The 21,096-nt window shown below is 40.1% G+C and overlaps 3 protein-coding genes across 5 annotated transcripts in view; 1 reads left to right on the top strand and 2 right to left on the bottom strand.

Moving 5' to 3' along the window:
- Positions 1–202: 202 nt before the first annotated feature.
- Positions 203–3,469, bottom strand: calca (calcitonin/calcitonin-related polypeptide, alpha). 3 transcript variants are annotated; one of them, XM_037247492.1, is made up of 5 exons: positions 3,336–3,469; positions 3,079–3,170; positions 2,897–3,007; positions 740–937; positions 203–620 (listed from the first exon to the last, which is right to left on the bottom strand). In XM_037247492.1, the coding sequence occupies exons 1-4, from the start codon at positions 3,336–3,338 to the stop codon at positions 775–777; spliced, it is 369 nt and encodes a 122-aa protein (XP_037103387.1). In that variant the 5' UTR covers positions 3,339–3,469; the 3' UTR covers positions 203–620; positions 740–774. The 3 variants fall into 3 exon arrangements, with proteins under 3 accessions (XP_037103387.1, XP_037103385.1, XP_037103386.1); XM_037247490.1 differs by having other exon boundaries at positions 2,897–3,010; positions 3,336–3,417; XM_037247491.1 differs by lacking the exons at positions 203–620; positions 740–937 and adding an exon at positions 1,909–2,358 and having other exon boundaries at positions 2,897–3,010.
- A 4,000-nt stretch (positions 3,470–7,469) lies between these two features.
- LOC119120609 (vitamin D 25-hydroxylase) lies at positions 7,470–13,255 on the top strand. Its single transcript, XM_037247654.1, has 5 exons — positions 7,470–7,810; positions 8,875–9,016; positions 9,327–9,959; positions 10,854–11,183; positions 12,554–13,255. Exons 1-5 carry the CDS (start codon positions 7,574–7,576, stop codon positions 12,754–12,756), a joined length of 1,545 nt encoding a protein of 514 aa, XP_037103549.1. The 5' UTR covers positions 7,470–7,573; the 3' UTR covers positions 12,757–13,255.
- Positions 13,256–15,453: 2,198 nt separating this feature from the next.
- The window catches only part of pde3b (phosphodiesterase 3B), a 34,769-nt gene continuing 29,126 nt past the window's right edge, over positions 15,454–21,096 (bottom strand). The window contains exons 13-16 of the mRNA XM_037247651.1: positions 20,396–20,599; positions 20,102–20,263; positions 19,366–19,645; positions 15,454–18,590 (exon numbers count right to left, since the gene is read on the bottom strand). Of these exons, the coding sequence (XP_037103546.1) occupies positions 18,382–18,590; positions 19,366–19,645; positions 20,102–20,263; positions 20,396–20,599 (855 nt within the window). The 3' untranslated portion in view covers positions 15,454–18,381. The remainder of the gene's footprint in view (positions 18,591–19,365; positions 19,646–20,101; positions 20,264–20,395; positions 20,600–21,096) is intronic.

Here is a 21,096-nt window from a genome sequence, read left to right as displayed (position 1 = left end):
AAAGCTACAAAAAAAAAGTGGATTTTCAATTATATATCTCTCTGTCTATTTCATAGTATAGTTTTATAGACAGTATACCATCAAAGCTTCTTCATCATGCCAATTCATTCTCCAACAAAAGAAACTGGTAAACAACATGTCTTTGGCCACATGTCTCTTGTGATATACTGCTCCTCACCACAATAAAACAATAAGACGTGGATGCCTCGTGTAGCTAAAATACAATTTATTACAGCTTTCAGCTCTCAATCATTACAGAGATTATATGACATAGTCAGTCATAAACACAGGCTTTAGCGAAACATTTGCAGTTTGCACTATGAAATACGATGGCACTGATTTATATTTGAAGGCACTGGACAGCCACAGTATAGTTGGTTTCAGGGTAAACTTAGAAGTATGACACACAATACTGCTCACATAGGGTCAAGAGGTCACTTGAGCTACAAGATGAACAGTTCATCCGCTGTCTTTAATGCTCATTCTGATCATGTTTGCCAGTATAATTTACATATGTGGTTTTAACTATAGGCTAACAATGAACAGCAGCAATGGTCTGAGAACAGAAAACATCAGTCCATATGTTTGATGAGGAGGCATGACAACGCAGCACTTCAATCCTAGAAAAGTAAAGACAATAAAAAATGGGTTACAATTTCATTTATTGATGTAAAACGTGCTTCTCCGCCCTATTTGATAGCATGGTTGTTATGGTTTTGGAGACATGAAAGAAGCACACCATTGGGTAGTCCGACCATGTTGACGCTCGTGCGCTCACTCGGGGCTGCGTCGCCTCCGTTTGCCGAAGGCTTGCGCCCCCACGCTGGTGGGCACAAAGTTGCGGTGGCCCATCCCGCCGGAACGACTCAAGAAATCGGCCAAGCGGTGGGTGACGCAGGTAGCAGTGTTGCACGCCCTCTTCTGTGTTGGCATGTTGCTTGGAAGGCATGGCATAATATTGTTAAGATTAAAAAATGATTTCAGCACCATCCACAAAACTATTTTGGCTTCTCCCCATGAGTTGTTAGGAATAAATAATAAATGAAATAAATTCTATGTAGTGATAAGTACATTGTGGTATGCTTATGTATTTCATACAGATAGTCTGAGCAGTATTAAAATAATATTAAGCCTACATTTATAAAGGTAATAATGCTAATTTTTACTCAATAATATCAGTATTCTGATTAATACCGCCACATGACCAAAACAGCCAAAACCCAGAAAACGGCTGGACTTCATATTCCACAAATGCAATCTTAATGGGAACGCAGCATTTAGACAAGTGGGGTTGCTCAGAACAGATTTTTGTAATTGTTTTACTTGACTTCCCCCTAAAGTTATGACTAACCGCACGTGATACAGTTTGATTTCAGAGATATATTTCATATTTGTGGTTGTAGTTGTTTCTTGATAACTTGTTTATTTAAAAAAAGTAGGTTTTTAATGTATTTTCTAGTACAAGATCCCATCACACTGAGGTGGTTCCATATCGATACCAGTAAGCAGGGTAGATTGGTGCCTTGAGGTACAAGTCACTCTAATTTTTCAAGATAAAAGTTTCATTCAGCCAGTATTACGCTTTGACTTGCTAGCGCAAACAGCGGTTTGCCAAATAGTTTCATCAAAACAGAGGCTTCAAGCTGTTGAACATCGCTCCCACTTGAAATTAAAAATAGAGAGAGAATTGCAAAATGTGTATTTAAAGCTAGCAAACAACATTGCTTTAAGAATAGCCCGCTAATGCTTAATGTTAAACGTATAATGGAAAATGCTTTTGAAATGCTATGAGTCATCATCAATAAGGGCGGTTTTAGAGCCCTATATGCGATGGATATTTGAACACAAATGGTGGAGCAACACATATGAACAGACAGTAACAATACTCCCAGTAACAATATTCTTTATCTTCTTATGAACAAGTTACAAGGCACCAGTGTATTTTAACAAAAAAATACATCTGAAAGTAACAAAATGTTTATACTGTTTACTTGTTATAATATGAAGTCATGTTTTACATTCATTAAGAGCTGTAGACAAACTGAATGATCTAACCAATAATGATGCTTATTTTTTCATTATACTTAAGATCTGAAGACATTCCCCTGAAGATAGTCAAGCGCACATAGAATGGGACACATAGGATGAACAAACAAGATGACAAAGCTAGAAGAGAGATGCCCAATGGGAATATTTCAATTGTATTCATATTGCTCAGCTAGATTTCTCTTCTTTCCAGGTGTCCCTGCTCCCACATCTGTGCGGGGATAGGTCTGGAGTTTGTGAATATCCTGGGACAGTTTGCCCAGCACACAAGTGCTTAAGCCGGTGCAGCGCTTTGACATGGACCTATCTGGGCTGGTAGAGACACACACATGCAGAGACAACTCACAGTGACAATGGTATGATGTAGGGACATATAAATCAAACAACAACCAGATTGTGTTCCATTTTGGAGGCCACATTACACTACATGCATTATTTGGTTTTATTCGTATGACATGCAGTGACAGACAAATGGAAATGATGATGTCATGCACTCATGCATGATCACAATCATACTCAATTTATGGAACCCAATTTTTACCCCACATAACTAAAGAATAGGGTCTAACCGATACGGATTCCGATATTAGACAGAATAAAAGACTGATACATAGACAGACAGACAGACAGATCGACCGATTGATCGCTCTATCGATACATATAAATTTGTTCAGATTTCATTCTACCTAATATTGGCCATCCAATTAATGTGTTGGGCCCTACTAATGAAACTTGTTACTGGCTGATTTACTGTAGTCCAAATCATTAAGTAACTAAGACCAAGAGTGGATAAGATTATATGTTTTGCAAGACACACACATCATTAAAGACAATCTTTCTTATTGATTACCTGCTCCCATCAGCTGTTTGGCGCTCTTGCTCATCTGAAGCGAGCTGCATGAACTCTTTAATGGCTCTTAGTAACTTCTTAATATCATCATCAGTACTGGGGTCTTCACGACTTCTGAAATACATTCAGAGTAAGATATTCGCTATAATAAAAGCAGTCACTGTGTACTTTGAATGTCTTACCTGGATGGAGCTGCCTGTGTGATGCACATCTGACAAAAGATCAGCACACAAGCTAAAAGAAGAGTCCCGAACTTATGGGTGATCATGATTGCCTGCGAATAGAATACATGAGGTTCAAGAAATTTGCAGGTTACCTTGTACTATGCTTTACAAAAACAGCATGCACCCAATACAAGTAACTCAATCGTCAAACTGCAGCTACTACAAAATTTCATTTTCATGTTTAACCAATGATAAAGTCATCCTTATCCACTCACCATAAGCTGGTACAGTATTGGAGGAGGATGATAGAAGTGCAGCTCAGTTGACGATGAGCTGACCGCTCCCACAGAACCGGCTTTTATGCACGTTCCCGTGGGCTCTGCCAGCACTTGATCATGGTCCACTGGCAACCAATCGTATCCTGGCAATTCTGTAAAAAAAAATGCACACGGCATCCGTGCATATGTGGTCATGAAATTGTTCAATTTATAAAATAAACCAAAGAGTGGAATGTTTTCAGGCTATTTAAGATGGAGTTGACCCAAGATTAAGAACTATGCAAGTGGCCTCATCTTTAGCAGCATATTTATATTTGCTTTTATTTTTGCTTAGTTCAACTCGGTTGTCCGCTTCACAGGCACCAGATCTGCACCTGCAAAAATACGCCTTCCATTTTTTTCTGATTTGTTCACAATTATACGTCCATTTATTAATACCAGACACCCAGTAATACATTTTAAAAATATTTGTACACTCCCGTTCAAACGTTTGGGGTCAATTTTGTGTTTTCCATGAAAACAAACATAATTGCACAAGTGTTTTCTAATCATCCATTAGCCTTCGAACACAATTACCAAATACAATGGACCATTCGTGATTGTGCTACTTTCCCTAACCCTGCGAGATGAGCCACTCCTGTGCAGTTTTTGTTGTTACTTTGTTGCCACAGACGAGCCATTCCTGTGCTGTTTATTTCGCTACGTTGTTCCACTGTATTGCAGTGAGGATTTGTGTTGTGGTATTTTTGACAGTGATTATTAAACCTTGGTTCCACCTTTTCCAACTCCGCCCTGCATCTGAGTCCTCCATCACCTCAGCTTATCAATAGAGTGTATTCTTGATTAGTTTAATGTTACCCTCATTGAAAAATAGTGATTTTGTTTTTTAAATGAGGACATTTCTAAATGACCCCAAACTTCTGAACGGTGTAGTTTTTTTAGTGTAAGTACAATAAGTGCATATCAAATGTACAGTATAGTGTTGCCTGAGTTAGTTTTTAGCAACTGTGTTTGTGTAAAACAATTTCTGGCTTTGGGTACTTCGAAACACAATTAATGAGAGCTTCCTCATATCATCTAATTATAGCTCCCCTTGTGTAACATTAAGATGCATCCTGCCTCCAAGTTATTTTCTGCACCAGGCCAAAGGAACCGCAGTAACGTTTTATAGCTTCAAATTTGTAGAGAGTGTTCAAGTGAAGTGGGAAACTAAACAGTTCATGCAATTGCATGCAAAATCTGCAATTGTCAATATGCGGTGACAATCAAATGTACAATATTGGGACATACGTAGTATGGTGGTTGTGAGACTCATAGCTGGCATGTGATTGCAATGGATGTATGTTCATGTTTACTGGTTCACACTAAACTAACAATTAAAATTCATACTTTTACAGGAACTGCCGATGTCCTTACATCAGACGTACAGGTGTTCCGAAAGGGAGGTTCTGGAAAACGTGAATTTCTGGGAATGACAAGTAAAATTTCCCAGTCATCCAGATGAAAAATAATTGCGTAAAATGCAGTACGTGCGAGTGTCTCTCAGTGGAACATTGCACATGCCGCGCAGTGAGGTCAAGCAGGAACTGCGGCCTGCTAATTGTGATCAATGGTTTAACTTTGTTATATTCGGGAAAATTTAATTCGAGAAAAATGAAATTTCCACAGTGAATGGGGCGAGGTTTGTACCACAGTGCGACTGTCTGGCAATTGATCAAGTTCACTGCATTAGTTTGAGGTCATGGAAAAATGTTGAAATGGGTTTTCTGGATACAGCTTAATTCTAAATAAACCATAACATTCTATGTAAATTCAAATCCCGATATTCTTTATGATTATTTTATTATTGTTGTTGTTTTTATTCAAATAAAATGATAAATTGATTGAAAAAATATTTTGCAGGAGGAGTGGTAAAGATAAACAACTGAGATAATGTGGTTGCAAAGGTTTGCAAACCCTCTTAAATTAGAGATGTGAGTGTCTTTAGAATGATCAATCACATTCAAAATCACAATAAATGGGAGTCAGTGCACCTGCCACCATCTAAAGTGCCATTGATTAACCCTAAAAAAAGTTCAGATGTGCAAGTGGACTTCTTCAGAATTATTATTATTTTTTTAGCAGAGGCCTGAAGTCCTCAATCCAAGACTGACAAGATCATGCTTACACTTGGTACACGTTTATTTGATTACACTGGACAGATGTGTTTGCCGTTTCCCGGGTTGCTATTTTCCAGTCAGGGGATCTGGCAGGAAGCAACCACATCATTTGCAAGAAAGTTCTCATTAGGTAGCCTTAACCAAGCTGAGTCATTGGCACAGGTCTGCAGGAGGCCATGTGAGGCCAGCCAAATCCTGCCAGCTGCATCAGCGAGAAAAAACAGCTGGATAAACAGCTTTGGGAATAATGAGCAGTGAGTAATCTGGGATCAACCAAATATAAGGCGTCCTTAACAAAAGTGCACATTAGACGAGAAAAAAAGCAGAGAAGAAAAAATCCAACAGCCTTTCCAGAATTTCCATCAGGATCAATAAACTACCAATATCCTTACAATATGTATTTAATCTGTGGTGCAAAATGTGGAGACATTTGAGGGTTTTAGTTGACAAGCTTGAAGAGTTTGGAATGTCGTGCATACCTCAACCTTTGACCTAAAAATGTAGTAGTGGCTGACCTGAACTGCTCGCCTGCATTTTGACGATCAGCAGCCACTTACTTAGTGGGGCAAAGTGGATTTGCTGAACCAGCAATACTACTGGAGAAAATTTAAACAATCCTCAGTTATTGCAATGTGTCTATTAAAAAAAGGAATCCCTTATGTGTGTTATTTTACAATTTAAAAGTTAACAAAACATTTGTTGATTGCAGTAAACAAAAAAAAAAAGCCATCATTACAAGTGAAAGCTGTTTCGATTCTGATCTTAAAAAATAAACAGAAATGCTTTGGACCTTATGCGGCTGCTCCGAAAGAAAACATGACTGTGGAAACAAAGTTCATTTTGGTGTGCATCATCGCAAAATAAATAGTTTTAATTTCTCCCTATTCCTGTCATCCAATCCATCATCCATCCATCCATCCATCCATCCATCCATCCATCCATCCATCCATCCATCCATCCATCCAAAACACAATCATAACCCTGGTTTGTAACTGAGTAACTGTAATGAAGTAACAATGTACCGTATTGGCCTGAATATAAGACGAATTGATGATGACATAACTGTCCAACATTTTAACTTCAACATAGGAACCTTTCTAACAGTTTCTCCATTTTCTGTTATCTCTTCTCTTATTTTCTTCTCTTTTCTATCTTACTGCTATTTTTTATTTTTCTTCTTCGTGCTACCGCTATTTGTATTTCTATTCTTCGTGACAGGGGTTCGCTTTGGCCTGCGGAGTTAAGTTCAGCGTTCGCTTTAAAGATATCTGGGGCCATCTAGCGTTGTGAATGGGTATAATGTCTAGACCCCGAATGTAAGATGACCCCCACTTTTTCAGTCTTATTTCAATGCAAAAAACTCTGTCTTATATTCGGGCCAATACGGTAAGTAGCAATGTCGAATAAGAACAACAAAAAAGGAAGAACCTACAAGAACAGCTGAGCATTTGTGATTAATCATAGCCGCTCTACACTGGATTGCTGGTCATGAGAACCTTAAACGTCAAATTTTTGTAGATTTAATTTCTTCCCCCACAAATCTATGGGTATGTTCATAAATAATCTCAGAGCGTCTTCACTCCGACTGTTCGACTGTGCGTTTTTCAAATGGGTCATTCGGTTATCTATCGGTTATCATAACCCTGGTTATCTGTCTGTCTGTCTGTCTGTCTGTCTGTCTGTCTGTCTGTCTGTCTATCTATCTATCTATCTATCTATCTATCTATCTATCTATCTATCTATCTATCTATCTATCTATCTATCTATCTATCTATCTATCTATCTATCTATCTATCTATCTATCTATCTTCATAACTTAACTTGGTATAGCACCGTGAGTCCATTCAACCCAAGAAAAAAAGAAAAAAGATGGTTATCATTGAGCAGGAGCAGGAGCGGAGCAAAGTTCGGCGACCACGGGTGACTTTCTGGCCAATCTTCGCCCAGAAGGCGGGGGATAGAAAGTGTGCAAGATGATACATTTGTTCTCCAGAGCCTCGGCGAGCAGTCCAAGTCCGAGGGGGTCGGCGAGCTGCGCACGGAGCAGGAGTACAGCACATATTCGGCCGGGCAAATATGGTCTCAACTACCTCGCCGTCTCTGGCGCACATGTCCCGCGCGCAAGTTCTGCTGGTGGCGTGCGGCGTCAGCTTAGCCTTCCTCGCCGTGCTGCTCCTCCGTCAGCTCATCAAGCAGAGGAGACCCCCGGGATTCCCCCCCGGGCCTTCCCCCATCCCTGTCATAGGGAACATTATGTCTCTGGTCACCGAGCCGCACGTTTTCCTCAAGAAGCAGAGTGAAGTTCACGGACAGGTACGGTCATTGTCTCGCTGCACAGCGATGCACGTCGCGTTACGAAACCATGCAACCAAGAATCTTTGCACGCCTCTTGCAAATTGCAACAAAAAAAGTGCAACTTTTACCTTCCATTCACTGTTTTTAGAAAGGGGATTTGAACTAATTCCAGTTCATGCAGGCCTTTTCTGGACCTTTCAATTCAAAACAGTTGTGCTTTGGCTTATGAGTTTTAATCGTACTGTAAGCTTGCTCCTACCTTAAATCAATGCTTCCCGACTGAAATTGATTGAAAATCTGTTACAGTCAAGCCTCGGTTTTCGACCACAATCCGTTCCAGAAGGCGGTTCGAGAAGCGAATCAGTCGAATTCCGAATCTATTTTCCCATTACAAACAATAAAAATTTTTTTTAATCCTTTCCAAGACTTTTTTTAAGCATTTCTTCATTTGCGCATTTTTGTCCGATCGCGCAACTGCAGCGCACGCACCGCCGAACGGGCAACCGTAGCGCGTCGCCGACAGCGCAATTGCACTGCGCTGGTCGCATTATTGTGACAGAGCTGTCGCTGAAATTTAGAAAATATTTTTGAAGTCCTGATGTACTTTCCAAAATTTAAGTGGACCTCAGTGCGCAGGGAGCTTAATTTAGTCCGATCGCGCAACCGCAGCGAGCCGGGCGCTCACTATCGCATTGCTTTAAGAGCGTCTTTGTGTTTTAGGATGGTTTTACTGCTCCTACTTGCTTTCTTTGGAGGCATGATTAGGGTTTAATACAATCACTTAAACTAATACTAAATCTAATAATGATGATACAAAAACTAAATCTAATACCGATACGCAGACTAAAACTAAGACTACAATGAATGGTAAATCTAATACTGACACTAAAAAAGACAAAAGAAAAAAGTTAGACACTGCTGCTAATCCAAAAACCTAACACTCAATCTAATACTGATACTAAACCAAATACTTTTGATAATAAATCATCTGGCCTGGGATGTCCTTCCGAGTGCAGTCTGACCTACTTTTCAAAAACCCTCGACCCACTTCGCAAAGGCTCACTTGGTCACGTGTGTCTCAGATTTTCAGTCTGGACCTCGGAGGCATATTGACTGTGGTGCTGAATGGCTACGACTGTCTCAGGGAATGCCTTTACCATCAGAGTGAGGTCTTTGCTGACCGGCCATCCTTGCCTCTCTTCAAGAAAATGACCAAAATGGGTGGTAAGAAAAGAACGATGTTATTTATAGTTCACCAACTTACAACAGGGAGAGGATTTAATGTGCACTCTTCCAATTACACTCTCAACAATGTGTTGCAATGTATTAATTGGATTAGAACAGTGGTGTGTTGAATTCTCAGTTAATCTGTTTTACAGTCATTTTACAGTCAATTGTATTGCTCTATTCGTAAAGAATTTTAACCACATTACTGGATGTGCTGTACAAATGTTTACTCGAGGGATGATAGCAAAATAACTGAATAATGACTAAAAATGAAACATTCAACCAATGAATGGTTGTTTTTCCAAAGGTCTTCTCAATTGCAAATATGGCAAAAGCTGGATCGAACACCGCAAACTGGCGTGCAATTCGTTCAGGTACTTCGGAAGTAATCAGAGGCTCTTTGAGAGGAAGATCTCGGAGGAGTGCATGTTCTTCGTGGACGCCATCGACGAGCACAAAGGCAAAGCCTTCAATCCCAAACACCTGGTGACCAACGCCGTGTCCAACATCACCAACCTGATCATATTCGGCCAGCGCTTCACCTACGATGACAGCAACTTTCAGCACATGATCGAAATCTTTAGCGAGAACGTGGAACTGGCGGTGAGCAGCTGGGCCTTCCTCTACAACGCCTTCCCTTGGATCGAGTATGTGCCCTTCGGGAAGCACCAGAAGCTCTTCCGCAATGCCGCCGAGGTCTACGACTTCCTACAACAGGTCATTGAGAGCTTTTCCCAAGGCCGGGTGCCACATATACCTCGGCACTACGTCGACGCCTACTTGGATGAGTTGGAGCAGAATGTGGGCAACCCTGGTTCGTCATTCTCCTATGAGAACCTCATCTACTCAGTGGGGGAGCTAATCATCGCGGGCACCGAGACCACCACCAATACCCTGCGCTGGGCCATGCTTTACATGGCCCTGTACCCCAACATACAAGGTCAGCTCATAAACCCCCAAGTATTTGACACCCCCTATATAATTGCCTTAAGATGCCACAAGATGGCAGCAAATGATTATACTTGTCTAAATGAAGCTTCTAAACTCACCTCAACATAGTTCCTTTGCGAAGATGCTACGAGGTGGCGCCACACTAATACAGCGGTGCCTTGAGGTACAAGATTACCCATTGGAATGAATCAAAATGTCATTAATCCGTTCCAGTGGAGCCTAAAAAATTTTTTTTTGTTTTTAAAAAGAAAAATGAAAGTCACTTCACAAAAACATATAGAAATAACATATATACTAAAATAGAACGTAAAGAATTAAACAGTTTGCGTATCATGATTAATTTACCACGGCTCTTTCTGCTATTTTTGTCTAGGGTTGATCAATATCAGATTACGTTTGACAAAAATTAAAATGGAAAAGCAGTTTCATGACATCGCCTTTCTTGGAGAGTTTCACACATACTTTGAAGCGCAACATTGAAAGCAATGTGATCGGCAGGCTGCCAGCAGGCGTAGAGGCTCTTTTTTGTCTAACAGTGCTTTTCCACGTGAACTCCTCAATTACACCATTTTTCTTTCTCATTTTTTATTTGTCAAAAACATATAAAAACAAATTCTTTGCGGGAAACAGAATTGAGGGGTTAACGGCATTATACCGTATATGTATAAATTCACTTACAAGCTTGATCACAGAACCAATTGAATTTGCAAGCCAAAGTGTAACTTTAATTAAAAAAACATGTTGAGACAAGTGCAAATCCAGCCTATTTTTTCCAAACAGTGATTTTTTTTTGTAGCAAAAAAAAAACAATCTTGCAATCCTTTTAATGTGATGATTTTCAGCAAATATAATGTGTGCCGCGTGTGTGTGTTGTGCCATACAGAGAGGGTGCACAGGGAGATTGACAGTGTGTTGCCAAACGGGCGGGCGCCCTCTTTAGAGGACAAACAGAAGATGCCCTTTGTGGAAGCTGTCCTGCATGAGATCCTGCGTTTCTGCAACATCGTCCCCCTGGGCATTTTCCGCGCCACGTCACAGGAGGCCCACGTCAATGGCTACACCATTCCCAAAGGCACCATGGTGATCACCAACCTGTATTCCGTGCACTTTGATGAGAAGTACTGGACGGATCCGGGCGTGTTCTCACCACAGAGGTTCCTGGACAGCAATGGTAACTTCGTGAGACGTGAAGCCTTCCTGCCATTCTCGCTGGGTGAGTCATCTAATTGGATCTAATTGTCACAAATTGAATTTCTAATAACCAGTCTTGTTAGTGCTGAGCCTTTTCATCTCAACTTATATGCAACACAAAAATATTCAAACTATATCAACATTCACAGCAAAAAGCATTAAAGAGTTTGTCTTTAGGCCGCTGCACACTGATCGACACAAAATGGACAATCACAAAAAGTGCAGTCGGCACCCACACCTACAAATTGATCGTTGCACACATACTCAGTCACCACAACAGAAAAAAACGTGACCCCCGGTGTCCTTATCAGAAAGCAACGTCTAGGCACCACATATACTGTATTGTACTGTATTTATTTTTGATTACACATATTCCAATTGTCAAGCTCTGTGAGAAGAATAAAGGAGACAATCAAAATTTCAAATTGCAGGAAAACTAGGCTGCGATGCTGGGTTTTTTTTTGAGAGATGCTACAAGGTGGTGTTTTAAGGACTATTGTACTTCAGTCTAAATCAGGGTTGTTTCCTTCAAAGGGCCATTGAAATTGTCAACCCAAATAAATGTGTGAATGTCTCATATATCTCATGTAGGCTACACAACAAACTAGTGAATAACTATTTTTTAAAACAAAGACCTAGAAAAACTGTTCAAATATGTATTTTAAAAAATATGAATGGTAATAAAAATTGCTAGCAATATAGATATTTTTTAAAAGTGAAAACAATTAGTTATTTTGGTTTTGATATTTGTATTCGATGCACAATTTGTCTTCGCGGGCCACATAAAATGACGTGGAGGGCCGTATCTGGCCCCCGGGCCTTGAGTTTGATAGCTGTGGTCTAAATGAAGCTTCTCAACTCACTTTTTGTATTCATGGCACAAAGATGCCAACAGATGGTGAAAAAATGGAACATATATAGGTTTATAGGCGAATTCACAAATACTGAACTGTGAATATGCGGGTTCAGTGTAGCTACGGCCATTCACACTAGAGGTTGAATGCTATACACACATGCTATATACAAATATGTATTGCAATGTATTGTACCAACCACAAAATTTTGTCTATGTGTGCTATCTTAATGGTAAAGCCCACAGACTGGCTAATTACATATTATAACACCATCCGCAGGGTGGTGTTATAAAATGGATATTTGAGCACAAACAGCAGCCAATTTTAGCAAAGAATATTACAATACTTAGTCATATATTCTTTATCCTCTGGAAAAAAAAATACAAATATCACAGTCACTGAGCCAATCACGGTATTTGTGAATGTCTTCTTGGTTTCTTACTAAGATTTCCATTCACTTCTGCACAAACTAAAAGCTTTTTATTGTGTCGTTTAAAGTGTAAATTATGCAATCTGATACAGTGTTTTATCCTTGTAGGGAGGCGTCAATGTCTTGGTGAGCAACTGGCCAGGATGGAAATGTTTCTCTTTTTTACCACTTTGCTCCAGAGATTCCACCTTCAGTTCCCACCAGGAAGCATTCCCACAGTAGCGCCCAAACTGGGCATGACCTTGCAACCCAAGCCTTACTCCATCTGCGCCATCCGCAGGCAGCACAAAGACACTCCTTATCACAATTAGGCATCAACCACTCAAGTTCCTGTTCAACTAGATTGGATTTTCATATAGCGATCGACTCCGCAAAATATAGGTGCTTAAGAAAGCCACCCAGAATTGTAGTGGTGCATCTTTTGGGAACTCCCACTTGTGGACGCGTGATCATCCATGTAATTGGGCAATATGCGTATTTGCACAATAGGCACAAAGCTGTGCAATGCAGACTTTCGAGACAGATGTACATTATCGATCGAGTTCTGCGTAGCGAAGGACACGAAATGTCTCTGAACCTCGGCGAGCCGGGAATGTGTTAGGTATACGTCAATGATTGATACTAAGTACACTGGTGCTGGTTCACAGTCAGGTCAGACAAATGACTCCTGTCATTTGGAGCTGCGGGCACAACCGAGACTTTCCAAGAACATTCGCACGCTTAGGCTGGACATGGGCTGGCTTTACATCATCTGAACTGAGTTTGACACCACCTCCTGGGAGAGTGCTTTTGGGAAAAGCTTTCTCCTGGAAGGCCGATGCAAAAGCTGGTGGATTTCTAGAAATCACTTTTTTTTCCCCCCTTATGGTGCTTATTAGTACTTACAAAGTACTTCATTTACATGTCTTTTTTGAATACTGGTGTTTTTATGTGTTCATCAAGTACTTGCTTAACAACAAAATGCATACTTTTTTTACAAAATATATTTTACAAGTGTGTTATATTACGTTTGTAATACTTGAATCAATGATTACGGCGAGCTGCAACATCCATCCATCTATCCATCCATTTCCCGAACCGCTTAGTCCCCACGGGGGTCGCGGGCGTGCTGGAGCCTATCCCAGCCGTCATCGGGCAGTAGGCGGGGGACACCCTGAACCGGTTGCCAGCCAATCGCAGGGCACACAGAGACAAACAACCATTTGCACTCGCACTCATACCTAGGGACAATTTGGAGTCTTCAATCGGCCTACCAAGCATGTTTTTGGGACGTGGGAGGAAACCGGAGTGCCCGGAGAAAACCCACACAGGCCCGGGGAGAACATGCAAACTCCACACAGGGAGGGCCGGAGGTGGAATCGAACCCGCACCCTCCTAACTGTGAGGCGGACGTGCTACCCAGTGCCCCACCGAGCCGCCCGAGCTGCAACATAGTTAAGAGAAATTGCTATGTTGACTTAAGACTTGAATTTTTTTGGTTTATTTGAATAAAAAAAAAATCCATTAAAAGTGCACATTGTTGCCAAGTGTCAGTGTAAATGTCATGAGTGACTGGATGGATGATTGGCAATCTCTTATGAAAGTCTTTTTTTTTAATTACTTAAACTTCTGTGATCCAAGTAGATTAGTCCTCTGAATAATTATTTGAGTTGGTACTCCGTGATAAAAACCTCATCAAGTATTGAGTGACTGGGAAGTAATATATGATTTATTATTTTTGTTTTAATTAGAGCATGGACATCAGATAGTCAAAAAATACCATAGGAAGGTGCAAATTCAGATATTGCCCAACATTATCACTTCAAATAAAACAAAATATCCTTAAATCTTTATATAAAAAAGGGGAAAAAAAGAAAATTTAGCTACAAGAAACTTCTTAAATTAACATTCTTTGGTCACACTCATTAAATGGCACAGGCTCACCAGGCAAAGCCTATACATAGAAAATCGCAACTTGCTTTCTACTAGTGCTGCAGGTAATTACTTCTAAAACAATTAATCTCAATTATTTTGTTGAGTAATCATTGAATCTGATTAAAAAATGACATACCATTTGTCACACACGAGTAGTCTCCTGGACCCTAGTAGTTGAAACAACACACTTACACAAGTAATTTTGCCGCACTAGTAACATGAAGTTGTACTTCTACTCTACCAAAGTTGTCCTACAAGCGTGCAGAAAGTATTTTCTATTCTACTGAATGGACTGAATTGTTTTACTGGTAAAGGAAAAAGTACCAACACTGTACTTGTATGTCAAGATGGATGTCAAGGACTTAAAAATGCTCCAATGGCTTTTTTGGAAAGCTATTCCAACCTTTATTTTAAGATTATTTAATAGTCTGCTCTTTTTCTTCACTTGTAGGACAACTTTGACATATTATTCGAAGACCTACAGTACATGCTACTAGTGAGCCAAAACTGCACTAGTGGACAACTGTGTAGTAATAGTTGTCGACTGAAATTTTACTAATGGCATGCTTGTCAACTGATAGTTTTGCTTCACAAGTAGCATGTAGTTGTCCTACTAACAAGTAGTCCTACTAGTTCTGAGAAACGTCACCGTTGGAGTTCTACTCGTGCACTAATTTGTCTTACTAGTATTGAGTACAACTGCTTTCCTTGGCAACACAGAACTGATTGATTTGCCTATTATTGCTTCCTATTGAATTGCATTTAACCAATCAAAATTGTATCAACTCCACTATTACGGCAAATTATGTTTTCTGGAGTCTACCGTTGCACCACGAGGTTCTCAAACTATGTTTTCCGGCCAAAATATTGCATGTTACTTTACATTGTGGCAAAGTGTAATATCTTCAGTGTTGTACCATGAAAAGATAAAATAATCTCACTAATGTGAGAGGTATACTCACTTTTGTGAGACACTTTGCGGCCTGAAAAGAATGCAGTTGAAAGAGAAACAGTGGAGATTTTCCATTGATTTACTACCAAATTCCTAAAGTTGTCACCCACACACACTCAGAAAAATCAACAAGAACCGTGAGTACTTGAGGGATGGTGTTTTATGACAGCTATAAATAACAAAAATCAATTGCTCCCACAGTGCAAGTGAGGGTGAATGGTTGCATTGGGTGAGAAGAGGTACGTATACAAATGCCACACATGGGTAACTTCTATGTTTTTTTTTGTTTTGTTTTTTTATGGCACAATCATTAGAGGACATGGTGGTTTGGAATACTGAGAAAAGCCGACAACACTCGGAATTCAACTCGACAGAATCATAGCTTCTGGTCCTGGAGGACACCATAGGAAAGTATGGATATGGCTCTGACCTGAGTCCAGTCTGCTACTTTCGCTGCTCCTTTGACAATACTGGAACGCTAATGTCACGGTCGACCGAAAGTAGGTCGAGTTTGGCACTAGTGAAGGAGAGTTGATGAGATTGAAAGAAAGCAAAGAGATTGAACGCAATTGAAAAGAAAAGAAGAAAAAGATACCAAATAGCCACACCAAAATCAAGGACAGAATCCCAATGTATATCACAAGTGAGCGTGTAGAAAACTGATGCATTCAATTGATTATTCAAAAATATATATTTATGCACATATTCTTTTTGTACAGTGGCTAAACACTTGTCTGGTGTTAAAATGAGCACACCTGTGATTTTCTTTCTTTATAAATGTTAAATCGCAATTGGACTTTCTGCAGATTATGATTGGTAACATGACAAAAAGGCAACCATTTTGCCTTCCCTTTCATAAAATGGAATGCCGAGATGGATGGAAAAAAACGCCTGGTCCCTTCTTTACACTGGCCTCTAGAAGAAAAAGTAAAATACATTGGTGCCATGAGATCCGCGTGACCTGACTCCTGGGTTGTTTGAGACAAAATGAGGAGTAACGTTTTGGTTTTATTTTTATGTTTTGGTTTGACTTCCAAGCCCAAACATGATGCGCAAGCACAGCATGGCGGCAAACAATAAGAATTATGTGTTGCCTCTAAAACAACCTAAAAACTGCCTAAAGACCAACTTCTATGCTAACATACAATGGAAAACTTTCCTTATATGAAAAACAATGCATTACAAACATTTTTGTTGGGTGGCATGTCTTTTGAAGGCCGGCCGGAACGGATTAATGGCATTTCCATTCATTTCAATGGAGAAGAATGATCTAAATTAAACTCACATCTCAAGACACCAATGTAGAAGAAAAATGCTTTTGGGTTGGCTGAGAAAAAGGCACCTGGCCAAAGATTTTCTGTTTAATATTAAGCAATGAATGGACTAGAGACATCCGCTCTCACATCCCAGAGGATCTCAATTGCTTCAATTTGCAGTCAAATAGTTCACTCAACTCCTTCACTTGCCCAGGTGTATGGTATGGTGTTCCTTGTTAGAGTCTATTCAATCTTAATGGAATTAATTCCTGCAAAGTAATCATACAGCTCTGCATGAATCCTGAGTAACCTTTATAACAAATAACAACTAATAAACAGGAAATTATAAATCCATTCATTGAGACGGCATTCCTGACCTGAATGCAACACCAGAGAACATTAATGAATGCACAAAAGCATAGACACAAATCACAAACTAAAAAATAATTAAAAACGTGCTTTCTCCAAATATTCTATCACATTCTTCCCAAAAGATAATCACACATTCAAAAACACATTGTAAGCCAAGGAAACAACAAAAGGGGGTGGCACACATGAGTAACGGCATCCAAAATGATGCAGATATAATAATGCGAAACATCAGTCAACAGTTCATATAATGTCTCTGTGACTGAGTGTCATACAGTGTTTTCGTGTCACCAGCAAGGAAAGAAAACTACACAAGCCAAGGCTCTGGGCCAACATGGATTCGGTAAAGGTTCAGACAGGCACATCTGATATACTGTATGTTCGTCATGTATATATGCGAGTGTGTGTGTATGAGTGTGTGTGATATATATGTGTGTGTGTGTGTGTGTGCGTGTACACACAATATATGATGTGTTTTGACAAAAAAAGAGGTTTGAGTCTTCCTTGGTAACTATGTATTTTGACAGTAACCTGGTCATATTATGTATGGAAAGAACAGAATTTTGGGATTCTTGTCAAAGACTTTAATCTTTTTGTGACATGGATTTTATGGACTATATATGCATGGCAGCTCATCAAATATTCCCAGTAGAAAATTTTGGGGGTGTAGCTACCAGAAAGCCCCCTGGAGAAAAAAAAAAAAAAAATCTTTACAATACTGTATTTAGAAGTAAATTTTCGATCCTCCAGGATTCATATTATCTTCAAAACATATGAAAATGAGAAAAACATTGAAATTTAATCATCTGATGAAAAATCACAGTTTGCAGCCTTTGAGTTTGCTCGACATATACCTAATTTTGTGAAAACACCTCACATATGTACGTGTCCGTGTGTGTGCGCGTGTGTGTCTCGGTCTCGTCTTTCATCTTTCCACATATGAGCAGTTTACTTTGGTAAAGGGCATTAATGCGTCTCCACGTTGCTTGCTTGGTTCATCCTCAATCTCTGTTCTTTTTTTTTTTTAATAGTCACAACATGATTTGTATCTAAGGGAGGTTTAAGCGCTATGCTTTCAAGACATTGTCGCATCCAAGGTTATCCAAGGTCATCCCAGGAGTCTGACGCTCTTCTTCCACACCTGCGACAAACCTCACTTGTGGTGCGTCTTCTTTGCGCCACTCTGGTACTCTCCATGGGGGGTGAGGGTTGAAAGTGCATAGGAGCTGGACTCCCACTGTTGCAGCGAGGATCCGCTCACAGTGGTAAGGCCTTCTTTTGTTTTGTTTCTCCAGAATTGACTGCACAGTGTTCAGCGTGTGTGTGCGTGTGTGTGAGTGAGTGAAAAATGTCTATGTGCATGTCAGTGTGTGAAAGGCTATTTGGGTGTAGGACATTTTCTTCTGCAAGTCTTCCTGCCTGTTTCTCCACGTGTTGTTGTGGTGCTACTGACGCTCCTCCCCTTCCTCCTCCTCCTGGATGACCTGAATCTCCTCTGAAGGCGATGTGGGCATGCTGGCCGGCAGGCTGTCGGGCTGCTGCTGCTCGTCTTTGCTCTTTTCCTCTTCGTCAATGACTTTCTTCCACACTTTGTGGTTCTCGGTAAGGTGCTGCATAATGCTGCAGAATAACTGGCGGTGCCTTTTCCTCCTTTCTGCAGAAGAAGCAAGAAAAGAAACCAATTTGAACCGTTTTGACATTTTACAGCAATACCTTGAATATCATTCTTTCGCTGTGAAATTTGATACATTTTCTCAAAAGTCAGAAAAATTGAGTTATTTAATAAATGTCAATCTTTTGTACAGTTTAGGTGCACTGACGCTGTTTTGTGTCAAATGTTTTGTGTCCACTAAAGTGGCTTTTAGATTTACCAGAGTGTTTTCAACCAAGGAAAATAGTGGTAATGGCGGAAAAGTTTCAACTGTGTAACTGTATATGCTATAAATGTGATTATTTGTTATGAGACAGTGGTAACAGTGTTCAAGAGGAAGGTTCAAACTGTCCTGACAACCATCACATTTGCACAAGTTCCTGCTAATACATGCACCTCTGTCTTTGAAGGGTCATGAGGGAATCTTACAAAGGTCCAAGTCATGTAGACATTTATTCGTGGGGAGATGGTAAAACTAGAAATAATCGATTGTGGAAATAATAATGATCACAATTATTTTGATCAAGACTGACATCACGATTAAAAAATTATTATGAAAGGCTATCAATGTATTTGGAACAAATGTGTTGTTCATAATTGGATAATGACAATTATGAGAATGGGAGCATGAATGGTTGTTTGTCTATATGCCTTGTGACTGATTGGTGACCAATCCAGTGTATAACTTGGCCTGCACCCAAAGTCAACTAGGATAGGCTCCAGCTCCTGAACAAAATAGGAAGGAGAAAATGAACAGTTGGCTTTACAGCTGACTCACTTGGTTGTGGATCCTCCTCAAGCTCATCCATGTCCTCCTCTTCATCATCTTCATCATTGTCATCGTCGTCAGAGTCTGAGTCCACACGACCCTCATCGTCCTCGTCATCTGATCCATCGCCATTCACCCACTGGCCAGGAAGTAAACCTGCAGCATCGTACGAGTTACACAGCGGGCCAACAATATGTGTGATGAAGGACTCCTGCAGCTTTGCCAACTGTGGGGAAGAGCGGTCCATGAAGGGGCTAATGGGCAAGCCCAGGCCTGCTTCTTCATCGCCCTGCAAGTAAAAAGAAAAAAGTACAGCTAGTGACGGGTTTTCATACTTCAAATACACTGAGAGAGATGCACTTTAAATGCTTAACATTCAATTTAGACAAAAAATGGGACATTTCAATGATATGATCAAAACTCATTCACTGCCAATGACATATATTTGGCTTTTAAGAATCCAGACATTCAACACGAGGACGGTATTTATGTACACATTCCTTTGCTGTTGTTCAAGTGGTCGGGAGGGTCTGAAATTGGTTGGCAATGAATGAGTTTGAGGAGTTCCATGAGTAGTCAATGGAATAAACAATAGGATAGTCGATTCCGAAAAGATTAGTTTGTAACAGATTTACATTTTATTGACAGCACTTTGTTACAGGTGTGTTTTTTTTTTTTCCCCCATGACTCTGACCATGTAGCTCAAAGATGCTGGGTTAACAGGAAAGCATGCAGACTGTATTACCTGCTCATAAAACTCATTGACAATGCCTTCAGTCCATTTCAAATGAAGATCGCGGACTTTGGCTGGTCCGTTGATGTCTGCCAGCTTGATACACACTTGGCACACCAGCAATCTATCATTCTCATTGGTCCAGTCAATTCCTGGACTGTTCACATCATTGACCTTGAAATCAAACAGACAGGGCACTCATTAAAGCCATTTGCATCATCTATCCGTAACATTCTTAATGGTTCAATTAGGGAAACTAAATTAAATAAATATAAATTAAATTAGCAAATCTTATCAGGTACTGACCTTGGAATTGAACTCAGCTAGGAAGTCAAAGTGCTTCTTGAGGTCTGTGGCTAGAATAGCCTCAATGACGAGAAAGCGAAAGCGCTTGAATTCCACATGATCGAGGTTGACCAAGAAGTTAAACTCTGGTCGGGATAGGTACAGGTTCCAGGCGGACGCAGCGTGGTGATTCTCCAGCACGGAGCGATCGTTGTACAACACCGCCTGCATTGTACATGAGGGGAAAAGCCAAAGGTGAGAGTAGAAAACTTGTACGTAATCTGACAAAATAAAAAAATAAAGTGTAGGATTCTGTGCCTCTGAGCTTCGTTACGTCTGCTGCACCCTTCAGAAATTATTTTGATATAAATTTCCTATACAGCCCATGTCAGCACAAAACCTTCAAGCTTCTGCTTTAAAGACAAGAAATTTGTTAGGAATAGCCTACCAAAAAATTTGTAATTTATTTTCGGTTAAACAGAGTTACTTTAACAAAACAAGATAAGATAAAATGCGTTGCATTGCAACCGGTGTGTTACTGAAGCAACAAATTTCGATAGGCACTTTCCGGCACCAACGATCTTTTGCCAGACATGTTTGTCAAAATCATCAGTGATCAATAGGTTCAGGGTTCCCTCTCTTTGCTCTTAACCCACTTTTCTATTTGAACAGGGGCACATACTAGCTGACCTCATCAAGTTTTGCATCCAAGTGTTAGACAG

The sequence above is a fragment of the Syngnathus acus genome, chromosome 3 (genome assembly GCF_901709675.1).
Source record: "Syngnathus acus chromosome 3, fSynAcu1.2, whole genome shotgun sequence".
In the NCBI taxonomy this organism is placed as follows: Eukaryota; Metazoa; Chordata; class Actinopteri; order Syngnathiformes; family Syngnathidae; genus Syngnathus; species Syngnathus acus.
Note: the sequence above shows the minus strand (reverse complement) of the source record. Positions and strands in the feature narration are given on the sequence as shown.

What these genes read in the sequence shown, in the direction of transcription:
- calca (XM_037247491.1), bottom strand. An exon ending in ACACAGGCAGCTCCATCCAG is followed by an intron (nt 3,011 to 3,078) that starts GTAAGACATTCA and finishes AATGTATTTCAG; the next exon opens with AAGTCGTGAAGACCCCAGTA. An exon ending in CAAACAGCTGATGGGAGCAG is followed by an intron (nt 2,359 to 2,896) that starts GTAATCAATAAG and finishes TGTCTCTACCAG; the next exon opens with CCCAGATAGGTCCATGTCAA.
- LOC119120609 (XM_037247654.1), top strand. Translation starts at nt 7,574, where the DNA reads ATGGTCTCAACTACCTCGCCGTCTCTGGCGCACATGTCCCGCGCGCAA. An exon ending in GAAAATGACCAAAATGGGTG is followed by an intron (nt 9,017 to 9,326) that starts GTAAGAAAAGAA and finishes GTTTTTCCAAAG; the next exon opens with GTCTTCTCAATTGCAAATAT. An exon ending in CTTCCTGCCATTCTCGCTGG is followed by an intron (nt 11,184 to 12,553) that starts GTGAGTCATCTA and finishes TTATCCTTGTAG; the next exon opens with GGAGGCGTCAATGTCTTGGT.